At 43.0% G+C, this 15,034-nt stretch overlaps 1 protein-coding gene across 1 annotated transcript in view; it reads left to right on the forward strand.

Annotated features, from left to right (window-relative positions):
* Window positions 1-15,034, forward strand: part of shank2b (SH3 and multiple ankyrin repeat domains 2b) — a 167,922-nt gene that overhangs the window by 25,007 nt on the left and 127,881 nt on the right. The window contains exons 3-7 of the mRNA XM_071344081.1: window positions 4,347-4,574; window positions 7,214-7,420; window positions 8,829-8,900; window positions 9,876-9,984; window positions 10,531-10,682. Of these exons, the coding sequence (XP_071200182.1) occupies window positions 4,356-4,574; window positions 7,214-7,420; window positions 8,829-8,900; window positions 9,876-9,984; window positions 10,531-10,682 (759 nt within the window). The 5' untranslated portion in view covers window positions 4,347-4,355. The remainder of the gene's footprint in view (window positions 1-4,346; window positions 4,575-7,213; window positions 7,421-8,828; window positions 8,901-9,875; window positions 9,985-10,530; window positions 10,683-15,034) is intronic.

A 15,034-nucleotide genomic window follows, 5' to 3' on the forward strand; every position in this document is an offset into this window, starting at 1 on the left:
GGATGACTGTGATAACGCTCTCGATAGCCGATGTGAACAAAACCTTTAAACAGGTTAACATTCACAAAGCCGCTGGGCCAGATAGATTACCAGGACTTCTACTCAAAGCGTGCGCGGAACAACTGTCAAGTGTCTTCACTGACATTTTCAACCTCTCCCTGATCAAGTCTGTAATACCTACATGTTTCAAGCAGACCACCATAGTCCCTGTGCCCAAGGAAGCGAAGGTAACCTGCCTAAATGATTATCGCCCCGTGGCACTCACGTTGGTAGCCATGAAGTGCTTTGAAAGGATAGTCATGGCTCACATCAACAGCATCCTCCCGGACACCCTAGACCCACTCCAATTCGCATAACGCCCCAACAGATCCAATCTCAATCGCACTCCACACTGCCCTTTCTCACCTGGACAAAAGGAACATCTATGTGAGAATGCTGTTCATTGACTACAGCTCAGCGTTCAACACCATAGTGCCCACGAAGCTCATCCCTAAGCTATGGACTCTGGGACTAAACACCTCCCTCTGCAACTGGATCCTGGACTTCCTGACGGGCCGCCCCCAGGTGGTAAGAGTAGGAAACAACACGTCTGCCACGCTGATCCTTAACACTGGGTCCCCACAGGGGTGTGTACTTAATCCCCTCCTATATTCCCTGTTCACCCACGACTGCATGGCCAAACACAACTCCAACACCATCATTAAGTTTTCTGATGACACAACCGTGGTAGTCCTGATCACCGACAACGATGAGACGGCCTATAGGGAGGAGGTCAGAGAACTGTCAGTGTGGTGCCAGGACAACAACCTCTCCCTCAATGTGAGCAAGACAAAGGAGCTGATCGTGGACTACAGGAAAAGGCGGGCCGGACAGGCCCCCATTAACATCGATGGGGCTGTAGTGGAGCGGGTCGAGAGTTTCAAATTCCTTGGTGTCCACATCACCAACGAACTATCATGGTCCAAACATACCAAGGCAGTCGTGAAGAGGGCACGACAAAACCTTTTCCCCCTCAGGAGACCCTCAGGAGACTGAAAAAATATGGCATGGGTCCCCTGAACCTGCACCATCGAGAGCATCCTGACCGGTTGCATCACCGCCTGGTATGGCAACTGCTCGGCATCTGTCCCTAAGGCGCTAGAGAGGGTAGTGCAATCGGCTCAGTACATCACTGGGGCCAAGCTTCCTGCCATCCAGGACTTATATAATAGGCGTGTCAGAGGTAAGCCCATAGAATTGGCAGAAACTCCAGTCATCCAAGCTCTAAACTGTTTTCTCTGCTACCTCACTGCAAGCGGTACCGGAGCACCAAGTCTAGGACCAAAAGGCTCCTCAACAGCTTCTCCCGCCAAGCCATTAGACTGCTGAACAATTATTAAAAATCGCCACTGGACAATTTATATTGACCCCACCCCCTGTTGTTTATTACCTATGCATAGTCACTTCGCCCCCACCTACATGTACAGATTACCTCAACTAGCCTGTACCCCTGCACACTGACTCTGTACCGGTGCCCCCTGTATATAGCCTCATTATTCTTATTCTTATTGTGTTACTTTTTATTATTACTTTTTATTTTAGCCTACTTGGTAAATATTTTCTTCTTCTTGAACTGCAATGTTGGTTAAGGGCTTGTAAGTAAGCATTTATTGGTAAAGTCTACACTTGTATTCGGCGCATGTGGCAAATAAAGTTTGATTTGATTTGATTTATAGTTTCCCACTTACCACGGGCATGTGAATGCCCCGATAATATAACTGTAAACTATAACAAACAATTTGAACATTTCTACTCTAGTATAATCTTTAGCATAACAACTGTGGACCATGTTTAGCTACAGGAATATGCTTGTACAGTACACGCTAGCAGCACAAGGAAACATTAGCAAACGTTCAAAATCTGTGTTTGGCGCCAAACGAGGGGATAGAAATCACGTCCCAATGATATCGCCTTTCTCCTGCAGTGTGCACTCACTCGTTCACTACTTCCCACAAATCTAAAAGCATTGGATTGGTGGAGACATGGGTGAGTGGAGGTTTTCATCTTATTTCTTATTTCAGTAAATTCTTTCATTTCAGTGAAGGAAAGTGAACAGGTGCACACTTTGGGAGTAAAGAAAGATAATTGGGATATAGCATCATCACAGTCCTGTTTGTATGCGTGCGTGTGGCGTTGTAATAAATGTATGGATCTGGGTGACCCTGTCTCTTCTCTCCTCTCTCATCTCTCCTCTCTCTTCTCCCTCCCCCGGCCACAGTCCGATATAAGGCCCGACGTCCAGTGAGAAGGAGATAATCCACAGTGTGTGTGTGTGGGTGCGATGTCGTGTGTGCGTGCAACGTTGTGTGTGCGACACTGTGTGCATGTGTCTGTGTGGGAAGTACACTGTGTTTGTATGTGTATCTGTGTCTGTAATTGTACAGATTTCTAGGTAACACTGTGTCCTTCATTCTCTCCCTCATCTCGTCTTTTTCTCTTGCTGGCCTGACCAGTAGGGTATCATTCCTCGTTGCCTAATTTCCAGTGAGGAGGAGATGGACCAGAACTTTTGTGTGTGTGAGTGTGTATAAAGTACACTGTGTAATATTTCTTTTCTCCTCTCTCTTCTCACCTCTCTTCTCTTCTTTCTCCCTTCCCTCCTCCAGCATGCCTCGTAGCCAGACCTTCAGAGCTTGTACAGTTGAAGTCGGAAGTTTACATACACCTAGGCTGGAGTCATTAAAACTCGTTTTTTCAACCACTCCACAAATTTCTTGTTAACAAACTATAGTTTTTGCAAGTCGGTTAGGACATCTACTTTGTGCATGACACAAGTAATTTTTCCAACAGTTGTTTACAGACAGATTATTTAACTTATAATTTACTGTATCACAATTCCAGTGGGTCAGAAGTTTACATACACTAAGTTGACTCTGCCTTTGAACAGCTTGGAAAATTCCAGAAAATTATGTAATGGCTTTAGAAGCTTCTGATAGGCTAATTGACATCATTTGAGTTAATTGGAGGTGTACCTATGGATGTATTTCCAGGCCTACCTTCAAACTCAGTGCCTCTTTGCTTGACATCATGGGAAAATCAAATGAAATCAGCCAAGACCTCAGAAAAAAAATTGTAGACCTCCACAGGTCTGGTTCATCCTTGGGAGCAATTTCAAAACGCCTCAAGGTACCACGTCCATCTGTACAAACAATAGTACGCAAATATAAACACATGGGACCACGCAACCGTCATACCGCTCAGGAAGGAGACGTGTTCTGTCTCCTAGAGATGGACGTACTTTGGTGCGAAAAGTTCAAATCAATTCCTGAACAACAGCAAAGGACCTTGTGAAGATGCTGGAGGAAACAGGTACAAAAGTATCTATATCCACAGTAAAACGAGTCCTATATCGTTTTACTGCTCCAAAACTGCCATACAAAAGCCAGACTACGGTTTGCAACTGCACATGGGGACAAAGATCGTACTTTTTCAGGAGATTTCCTCTAGTCTGATGGAAAGAAAATAGAACTGTTTGGCCATAATGACCATCGTTATGTTAGGAGGAAAAAGGGGGATGCTTGCAAGCCGAAGAACACCATCCCAACCGTGAAGCACGGGGGTGGCAGCATCGTGTTGTGAGTGTGCTTTGCAGCAGGAGGGACTGGTGCACTTCACAAAATAGATGGCATCATGAGACAGGATAATTATGTGGATGTATTGAAGCAGCATCTCAAGACATCAGTCAGGAAGTTAAAGCTTGGTCGCAAATGGGTCTTCCAAATGGACAATGACCCCAAGCATACTTCCAAAGTTGTGGCAAAATGGCTTAAGGACAACAAAGTCAAGGTATTGGAGTGGCCATCACAAAGCCCTGACCTCATTCCTATAGAAAATGTGTGAGTAGAACTGAAAAAGTGTGTGCGAGCAAAGAGGCCTACAAACCTGACTCAGTTACACCAGCTCTGTCAGGAGGAATGGGCCACAATTCACCCAACTTATTGTGGGAAGCTTGTGGAAGGCTACCTGAAACGTTTGACCCAAGTTAAACAATTTAAAGGCAATGCTACCAAATACTAATTGAGTGTATGTAAACTTCTGACCCACTGGGAATGTGTTGAAAGAAATAAAAGCTGAAATAAATCATTCTCTCTACTATTATTCTGACATTTCACATTCTTAAAATAAAGTGGTGATCCTAACTGACCTAAAACAGGGAATTTTTACTAGGATTAAATGTCAGGAATTGTGAAAAACTGAGTTTAAATGTATTTGGCTAAGGTGTATGTAAACTTCCAACTTCAACTGTATGTGTGTTAGTAGTATATACTGTATAATGTACACTGTGTAGCACTGTCTCCTCTCTCCAGTAGAGTATCATGCCTCGGAGTCCTACGTCCAGTGAGGAGGAAATGGCCCAGAGTGTCTCTGACGGGTCTGGAGGTTTTGAGACAGACAGCTCCAAGGAGGAGGCTGGCCATGGAGGACCTGGAGGGGAAAGGGCCAGCAGAAGGACCGACAGGAGGGCAGAGAAGGATAAGGCCGCCCGCAGGGAGTCACTGGTCTTCTGTGTGGTCATCCCTGACCTGCAGCAGTCTGTGAGTATACACTTCTGTCATTAAACTATTTTCTTATCATACTGCAGGAATATGCCATCTAAATCCAGTTCAAAGCCAAAACGTAAGCACGTTTCACTTTCCATTCGTGTTGTCATACCTGACCGACAGCAATCCGTGAGTAGGGACAGGGACATTGTATATATATATTTTTTCATATTAGTCATTTAGTCGACAGCCTTATCCAGAGTGACTTACAATCAGTGCATTGAACTAAAATAGTTAAAACAATGAAAAAACTTGAAAAAGAAAAGGAGAGCCTCACACTCTATGAGCTCAAAAGCAATAATTTAATGACCAACGTTTCGACAGACAAGCTGTCTTCATCAGGGTATAATGACAAACACTGCGGGTCACTAGTTTATATAGTTTGGAAGGACACTCACAGGTGTCTGTAATCATGGCCGGGTGTGGAACAACGACCACATCACAATCATTACAAGTAAAACATCTTCAAAAAAAACACCAGCTATCTGCTAAATCTGTGCTAATGAGAGTCGGAAAATAATTGGGATGCTTCATGCTGGTTGGAATTACGACACACCGGTAGTTGTTTCTGCAGTTTGTTACTGTGTGTTGCTTATATGAAAGACTAAACCCGAGGCTAGTAAAATTGTAAGTAAAGCACAAAGCTGTTAAAAAAACGAGGTCATAGCAATTGTGGGATATTTGCGCCAACCTAGCTGCATACAGTCAATGTGAAAGAGCGCGCTACAATTGCTATGTACTGTATAATGTATAAACGGAAAGTCAGACTGTTCTCAGCCAAGCAATTAGATAGATACAGTGCCTTCAGAAAGTATTCACACCCCTTGACTTTTTCCACATTTTGTTGTGTTACAGACTGAATTTATTATGGATGAAATTTCGTTTTTTTTCCACTGGCCTACACACAATACTCCATAATGTCAGAGTGGAATTATGATTTTTTTTAAATGTTTACAACTGAATAAAAACTGAAAAGCTGAGAGGTATTGAGTTAATAACTATTCAACCCCTTTGTTGTGGCAAGCCTAAATAGGTTCAGGAGTAACAAATGTGCTTAGCAAGTCACCCAATGCATTGCATGGACTCACTCTGTGTGCAATCATATTATTTAACATGGTTTTTGAATGACTACCTCATCTCTGTACCCCACACATACAGTTTTCTTTAAGGTCCCTCAGTCGAGCAGTGAATTTCAAACACAGATTCAACCAAAAAGACCAGGGAGGTGTTCCAATGCCTCTCAAAGAAGGGCACCTATTGGTAGATGGGTAAAAAATAAAAAAGCAGACATTGAATATCCCTTTGAGCATGGTGAAGTTATTAATTACGCTTTTGGTAGTGTATCATGTTATGGGAATGCTTGTAATCGTTAAGAACTGGGGAGTTTTTCAGGATAAAAAGGAAATGGAATAGAGATAAGCACAGGCAAAATCCTAGAGGAAAACCTGGTACAGTCTGCTTTCCATTAGACATTGTAGATTAATTTACCTTTCAGCAGGACAATAACGTAAAACACAAGGCCAAATCTACACTGGAGTTTCTTACCAAGAAGACAGTGAATGGCCGAGTTACAGTTTTGACTAAAATCTACTTGAATATCTATGGCAAGACCTGAAAATGGTTGTCTAGCAATGATCAACAATCAACTCGACAGAGCTTGAAGAAATCTGAAAAGGATAATGTGCAAATGTTGCATAATCCAGGTGAGGAAAGCTCTTAGAGATTTACCCAGAAAGATACATAGCTGTAATCGCTGCTAAAGGTGCTTCTACAAAGTATTGACTCAGGGGTGTGAATACTTACATACATGAGATATTTCTATATTTCCTTTTCAATACATTACAAATTTTTTTCGGAAAACATGTTTTGTACGTTGTCGTTATGGGGCGTCGGGTGTAGAAATGTATAATTTAATCCATTTTGAATTCAGGCTGTAACACAACAAAATGCGGAGTACGTCGAGGCATATGAATACTTTCTGAAGGCACTGTATGTAAGAGGGAGAAAGAAAGCAATTGAAAATCGGCAGCTCGGTTATTCAGCCACAAAACACATATTTTCTTGCTGAGAAGAAGTGCTGTTGTTTTTCAAATTCCTTATCAGAAATGAACATGCCCTCTCATATAAACCCCCCAGGATTGTCTGGATGACAGCATAATCCATTGCTATAATCCTTACTAATTGATTGAGCTGATTCCAGTTATTGTTTTCTTCCACCAATACTGTGTAGTGCTGCACCTCTGCCAAATGACTTCATGAATATGGAATGATCATTTTTGTCCAGCTTCTGTTGGGAAGAGGCTAGCTAATTACTGAAACAGAATATCACGAGTAGACATTTCCATACTGTTCTATACAGGACTTCCTAGTCTATTCTACTGTAAATAAAATACTATATTCACAGCCATTGTCTCACTGGCAGGGAGGCGTGTGCTATTGTTTGTCCCCGTCCATCTGTTACCACCTGCTGCCAGAATGGAACATCTGCATGTGTGCGTCAGAAGCAGAAACGTATGCTTTTTAAAACCCAACGCCACCTGTCTTCTAATGTTTTGGAGCAGAAATGTATGTTTAAACTCCAGGTTTGGTATGTTAGCGTGATCTTTGCATATGTTGTCTTTGTTTCGGAGCAGACATGTATGAGGTTTAAACCCGAGGCCACCGTATGGGTTGCTAAACAGCAGATCCTGTGTACACTGACCCAGACGTTGAGGGACGTGCTGAACTATGGCCTGTTTCAGCCCGCTGTGGAGGGCCGCATGTCTGGTTTCCTGGACGAAGAGCGCCCCCTCAAAGACTACCCTACTCCCACCAGCATCAAGGGGGTTCCAACTCTGGAGGTACAGTAAAAGTACTGCTTTGATCCATCCCTCAGGTCCAGCCCTAAACCTAGCCCTAGTCCTAACTCTAACCCTCAGACTAACTCACCCACCAGCAGCAAAAGGATCCCAACTCTGGTGGTACAGAAAAAGTGCTGCACCGTTAGTCTGTATTATTAAACGCACATCCATCACTGATTGCTTCACAACATACAGTACCTTCATCAGGCTATTACGTTTTGATCAAAGAGTGGATCTTCGTCTTGTCAAATAGATGCGCTCCTGGCTCAAAACCATTATACCCAGCCTATAAAGTATGTGGTAGAGCAATCGGGTGTGCATTGCAGGCCCTACTTAAATGTATCCAGTACTGCTCCATCCCTCAAGTCCAGTCCTCCTGTATTGGCAAACGTACGTCACTGGTTGCTCGACAACATACCTTTATTAGGCAAGCGCAATGTTATGGATTGTGTGTGTGTGTGCCCTACTTCCTGCATCCAGCACTGCTCCATCCCTGCGGTCCAGTAACACGGCACTGGACACGCTGCTGAACCCCAACCAGGGGTGCTGTATAAGCACTTCTCCTGGTTGATCATTATCAAAGAATCTAATCTGTAGAAAATTCTGCCACTTAATGAATGATCTAGGGACTGCATCACTGGAATAAGTCTTGTTTTCCGGACAGCTCAGCTGGATTGTGATGAGGCGGCATAGCTGGAAACTCCATTCTTGGCTCCCTCTCGCTGTTCTTTGTTCTATATAGCCTCAGTCAGTGGTCCCCTGGTATCACTAGTACTTAATTACCGCCTGCCTGGGTGATATTTTCTAGTATAGTACACCTTAGTTACTTAGTATTAGACGTATGGATCACCCATTCTGGGGCAGTATTCATAAAGTGTCTCAGAGAATTTGTGATCAGTTTTGCCTTTAAGATCATAACTGAGTCTTTATAGAACAATGACATGGACAGGGGGGGGACCTGATCCTAGATCAGCACTCCTACAGTACGCTGAGATGATTTTGTGAATATGGGCCCTGGGTATGATTGGGAAGTAGTCTTTTTTGAATCTCCTTTCTACAGTTTTGTTATAAGAGCAAGGTCTACCAACAACACAATGTGAATGTTTCCATAGATTAAAAAAATCCTCTTGGCTCCCTCTCTCTGCGTTGTTCTATATAAGCCCAGTCAGTGGTCCCCTGGTATCGCTAGTACTGAAGTCTTAGTTACTGCCTGCTCCTTAGTTGTACACCTTACTTAGTATTGAATATATAGATCACCAGTATCAGTGGTGCAGGGTATGATTATGTCTGTTTTAGTTAGTCGGGATCATTACGAGATGATTATAAGAGGCGTTATAGGGTGTTCATGCTCATGATTAGTATTACAATGCATTACAGCGTTACCATTTTTCTCTTCTCCTATTTACAGTTCCGTTACAAGAGCAGGGTCTACCAGCAGCCCAATGTAAACGAAAAGCAGATTGCCAAAATCCACACGCAGGTGAGAAAAATAAATGAGACTTTATATTCCTTCTTCACTTCTTCTTTCAAATGCCTTTGAATATCTATTGCTGATGTCATCTATTGTATTGGATCAGGTGAAAGCTATATCTTGGACCCTTTTCACACTTTATATCCGTCAATGATGGAACCGGGCTGAAAAGAGCAATGTGAAAAGACAATATTAGCCGCAGTAGAGTACGGCTCAGGTCATTACAGTCGTGTGAGAAAATGATATTATTAACGGCGCTTGTCTCTGAGATTTTCATTGTATTATGAGCGAAAGAACATCTCAGGGCCTTTCTCTGTAATACTGATCAAATCAATACACTATTCGGCTACAAGCTGAATATAAAGTGTGAATTATTGAAGTGCATCATTTCATGGGCTCAATATTCAGCAGGTATGTATTTTAACACATAGAACAGGACAGATTATTGGATTAAGACAGAAAACGACTGAGTCCAGGAGAATTCCTATCACTGTCCTTCTGGATCAAACAGGAATGCCACACTAAATAATTCACCCATCAAATTCCATTCCTGCTGTTTTTCCCTGTTCTTTCAAGTCCACTTCTTCCTTTATGTGTGTTCGTGCGCGCGTGTGTGGTGTGTGTGTTGGAGTTGTTCAAGGTGTGTGTACTGTGGCTGCGTCAGAGTGCCCTGGTCAGCGTCAGTCCCCCTGTAGTGTCTCTGTCCTGCCTGAAGGCTGCAGGCGAGCCTCTCTTCCTCTCGGCCTGGCACTGTTCAGCTCAGCTCAGCTCTGGGACCTGCTCTCTTAGCTATTTATAACTGGCCTGGAAAGCAGCACATGTGTCCCTGGTCCCTGGGAAAGCACCATGTGAAGAACAGCAGTGCAGAGACCTGTGTAACCATCATCTGACCTCCCTACTGTACCAACCTCCCTGTCCCTGTATCACGCCCCCCCCCCCCCCCCCCCACTCTCTCTCTCTTTCTCTGCTCCCTCCTACTCCTAGGCCAACTATAGGAAATTCATGGACCACATTCAGCATCACCAGCTGGATAAAGTGGCAAAGATGCTGGAGAAAGGCCTCGACCCCAACTATCATGACCCTGATACTGGTGGTACGCCACACACACACACACACACACACACACACACACACACACACACACACACACACACACACACACACACACACACACACACACACACACACACACACACACACACACACACACACACACACACACACACACACACACACCTAGGCTCTTAATCAATATTGTGATGTGCACCTCATGTTGTATTATACAGCAGCTGCTGCTGAGAAGTAAACAGTGTCTGAATAAATTATGAATGGCTTAGTTTACTGAAAAAGGAAATTAGAGATCAGCTCACCTCAAATGTTTTTAAAGTCTCAATTGCTTGTGTTTTTGTGCACCTTTATTCTGTGGGACCTATAGGGCTGGTTTCCAGGACAACGTCTAGTCCTAGACTACAAAGTTACTTCGATAGCCGTTCTTCATTGAACATGCCTTCTATTCCAGAATTAGCCTTCTATTCCAGGAAACTTACCCAACGCATTTTCTTTGATGATGTTCATACATCATGTTTTAAGAAACATCCGTGACACTAAACAACACCATGTTGTGTGTTTTGTTTCGTAGAAACTCCACTGACCTTCGCAGCCCACCTTTACGACGTGGAGCAGGTCATCGTTGTATTGAAACAAGGTGGTGCACATCTGGACTTCAGGTCACAGGACGGGATGACGGCTCTACACCATGCGGTCAGGGCCAAGAATCAGGCCGCGCTGAAGGTTATCCAGTATCTCTATGCCTTTTACAGCTTCTATAAAGTCGGCCACAATTCCCCGCTCTACCCCTTCCCCTTGGCCTTACCCTTTGATGTGTGCAGATCTGTATGGGTGAAGCAATATAGTGGAACATCCACCACCACTGCTTCTCTCTAGACCCTTCAGATCTGCAAACGTAGAAGGGTTAGGACCAAGGATATGGGAAAAGAGAGAGAATTGGTATCGACCGATACCTTTAGATTTTTCGAAACAATCTATCCCATAACAAATCAAACTATATTTGTCACATGCGCCGAATACAACAAGTGTAGACCTTACCGTGAAATGTTTACTTACAAGCCCTTATTAACCAACACCCCACATATAGGAGTCATAATTGACAATGTCCTACGCATAACATATGTGAACGACCACCTGGATTTGGTCGTATGTAGGAAAAAAATTTTTTTTAATTTTTTTTACATTGGATAAAAATAGAGACTCATAGCTACAACATGGTATATCATACACTGCAGTTGAGGAACAATGGGAAAGTAATTGAGTTTGAGTTCATTTTTATATTTATAGGGACAGTGCACATTAATCAATGTTTTAGTAAAAGTGCCGGTTTTAGCCAACCGGCTAATTTTCAACCTCAGTCCCTGGGTAGGTTTTTAAAAACAATTGCAATACAGACAATCAATGAGCAGTGAGCACACGCAGAGCAACATAGGACAAGCAAGACATAGCATGCAGACAGAGCAACATAGGACAAGCAAGACATAGCATGCAGACAGAGCAACATAGCACAAAAGCAACAAGACAAAACCCATAAAAGCAACAAAGTGTTTCCACACCTCACAAGCTACAGACAACAGACAACATGGAAAGCAGCAATACACAGCTAGGGATTATGTTCACAAATCTGATTGACCTTTAGCCATGTCTTCATGTTTTTTGTGAAAGTGTGATAGGTGGTGCAATTCTGCTTTGAAAGTTGATAAACTTGTAACATCACTTTTGAGATAATGGTCTTTGCATGTTTTGGTACACCTACTGGAGAGCTCTTCTTTGTCTACACCTATTCAGCATTGTTCACACCCAGATACTTTATGTCTATGTCCCGGGAAATTCTCTTGTCACTTACAACCTCATTCTAATCGATCCCGAAGTAGCTTACGGACAATGTCAAATGTGATATAGCGAAACATCTGAGTGAGTTGGGTGCGCAATTACGCAGGTACTTTCCAGAAACGGATGACACAACAACTGGATTTGTTATCCCTTTCATGCCCTGCCTCCAGTCCACTTACCGATATCTGAACAAGAGAGCCTCATCGAATTTGCAACAATTGGTTCTGTGAAAAATGTATTTAATCAGAAGCCACTGCCAGATTTCTGGATTGGGCTGTGCTCAGAGTATCCTGCCTTGGCAAATCGCGCTGTTAAGACACTTTGCAACCTTTGCAACCACGTACCTACAGTTGAAGTCGGAGGTTTACATACAACTTAGCCAAATACATTTAAACTCAGTTTTTCACAATTCCTGACGTTTAATCCTAGTAAAATTTCCCTGTTTTAGGTCAGTTAGGATCAACACTTTATTTTAAGAATGTGAAATGTCAGAATAATAGTAGAGAGAATGATTTATTTAAGCTTTTATTTCTTTCATCACATTCCCAGTGGGTCAGAAGTTTACATACACTCAATTAGTATTTGGTAGCATTGCCTTTAAATTGTTTAACAGGTTAAACGTTTCGGGTAGCCTTCCACAAGCTTCCCACAATAAGTTGGGTGAATTTTCGCCCATTCCTCCTGACAGACCTGGTGTAACTGAGTCAGGTTTGTGGGCCTCCTTGTTCGCACATGCTTTTTCAGTTCTGCCCACAGGGCTTTGTGATGGCCACTCCAATACCTTGACTTTGTTGTCTTTAAGCCATTTTGCCACAACTTTGGAAGTATGCTTGGGGTCATTGTCCATTTGGAAGACCCATTTGCGACCAAGCTTTAACTTCCTCACTGATGTCTTGAGATGTTGCTTCAATACATCCACATAATTATCCTGCCTCATGATGCCATCTATTTTGTGAAGTGCACCAGTCCCTCCTGCAGCAAAGCACCCCACAACATGATGCTGCCAACCCTTTGCTTCACGGTTGGGATGGTGTTCTTTGGCTTGCAGGCCTCCCCCTTTTTCCTCCTAACATAACGATGGTCATTATGGCCAAACAGTTCTATTTTTGTTCCATCATACCAGAGAACATTTGTCCAAAAAAGACTCTCTTTGTCCCCATATGCAGTTGCAAACCGTAGTCTGGCTTTTTTATGCCGGTTTTGGAGCAGTGGCTTCTTCTTTGCTGAGCGGCCTTTCAGGTTATGTCGATATAGGACTTGTTTTACTGTAGATATAGATACTTTTGTACCTGTTTCCTCCAGCATCTTCACCAGGTCCTTTGCTGTTGTTCTGGGATTGATTTGCACTTTTCGCACCAAAGTACGTTCATCTCTAGGAGACAGAACACGTCTTCTTCCTGAGCGGTATGACGGCTGTGTGGTCCCATGGTGTTTATACGTGCATACTATTGTTTGTACAGATGAGCGTGGTACCTTCAGGCATTTGGAAATTGCTCCCAAGGATGAACCAGACTTGTGGAGGTCTACAAAAAAAATTGGAGGTCTTGGCTTATTTATTTAATTGTCCCATGATGTCAAGCAAAGAGGCACTGCGTTTGAAGGTAGGTCTTGAAATACATCCACAAATACACCTTCAAAAGGTGTAAAAAGCATATCAGAAGCTTCTAAAGCCATGATATCATTTTGTGGAATTTTCCAAGCTGTTCAAAGGCACAGTCAACTTAGTGTATGTAAACTTCTGACCCACTGGAATTGTGATACAGTGAATTATAAGTGAAATAAACTGTCTGTAAATAATTGTTGGGAAAATTACTTGTGTCATGCACAAGTAGATGTTCTAACCAACTTGCCAAAACTATAGTTTGTTAACAAGAAATGTGTGGAGTGGTTGAAAAACGAGTTTTAATGACTAAGTGTATGTAAACTTCCGACTTCAGACTACAGTATGTGAGAGTGGATTCTCAGCCCTCGCTAGCATGAAAACTAAATACAGACACAGACTATGTGTGGGAAATGATTTAAGACTGAGACTCTCACCAATACAACCCAACATTGCAGAGTTATGTGCATCCTTTCAAGCACACCTTTCTCATTAACCTGTGGTGAGTTATTCACAATTTTCGATGAACAAATAAGGTTTAATATGTAAGATGGTTAAATAAAGAGCAACATTATTGACTATTATTATATCTTTATTTGTGCCCTGGTCCTATAAGAGCTCTTTGTCACTTCCCATGAGCCTGTATGTGACGACAAACTCACACTCATTCGTATGTTTAATAAATGTATCGTAGAGTGTGTGGCAGGCTTACAATGATGGCAAAAAACAACATTTGAGAGTGCGCTGACCCTGGTGTTATAGGGGGTATGCAGCTGGAGGTTGATTGTTTGAAGGGGTACAGGACTATAAAAAGTTTGGGAACCACTGCTCTACGGGACGGTTGAGCTAACGTGCGCTAATGTGAATAGTATGACGTTTTAAGTAACAAGAGAATTTCCCAGGACATAGACATATCTGATATGGGCAGAAAGCTTAAATTCTTGTTAATTTAACTGCACTGTCCAATTTATAGTAGCTATTACAGTGAAAGAATACCATGCTATTGTTTGAGGAGAGTGCACAGTTATGTATCAGGAATCAAGGTAAGACCCACGTGCAGACTGTGTGAATTAACAATGTTTATTGTAACCACAGGGGCAGGCAAACGACAGGTCAAGGCAGGTAGGGGTCGATAATCCAGAGTAGAAGCAAAGGTACAGGACGGAAGGCAGGCTCAAAGTCAGGAACAGGCAGAGTTCAGTAATCCAGAGGTGGAGCAAAGGTGCAGGACGGCAGGCAGGTTCAGGTTCAGGCGGGTGGGTACATGGTCAGGACAAGCAAGGGTCAAAAACCAGGTGGACGAGAAAAAGAGAGGCTGGGAAAAAACAGGAGCTCACAGGACAAAAGCTGGTAAGCTTGACAAACAAGACGAACTGGCCCAGACAGACAGAAAACACAGGTATAAATACCCAGAGGATAAGTGGGGAAGATGGGTGACACCTGCAGGGGTTGGAGGCAAGCACATGGACAGGTGAAACAGATCAGGGCGTGACAGTTATGTACTAGAAAATGCATCCACAAACCAATTAGGCTCATTTAGCCAGACTTGATACAACATTTTGAACAGTAATGCAATAATTCATTGGATCAGTCTAAAACGTTGCACATACACTGCTGTCTAGTGGCCAAAATCTAAATTGCG

Source organism: Salvelinus alpinus, chromosome 15 (assembly GCF_045679555.1).
Source record: "Salvelinus alpinus chromosome 15, SLU_Salpinus.1, whole genome shotgun sequence".
NCBI classification, from domain to species: Eukaryota; Metazoa; Chordata; class Actinopteri; order Salmoniformes; family Salmonidae; genus Salvelinus; species Salvelinus alpinus.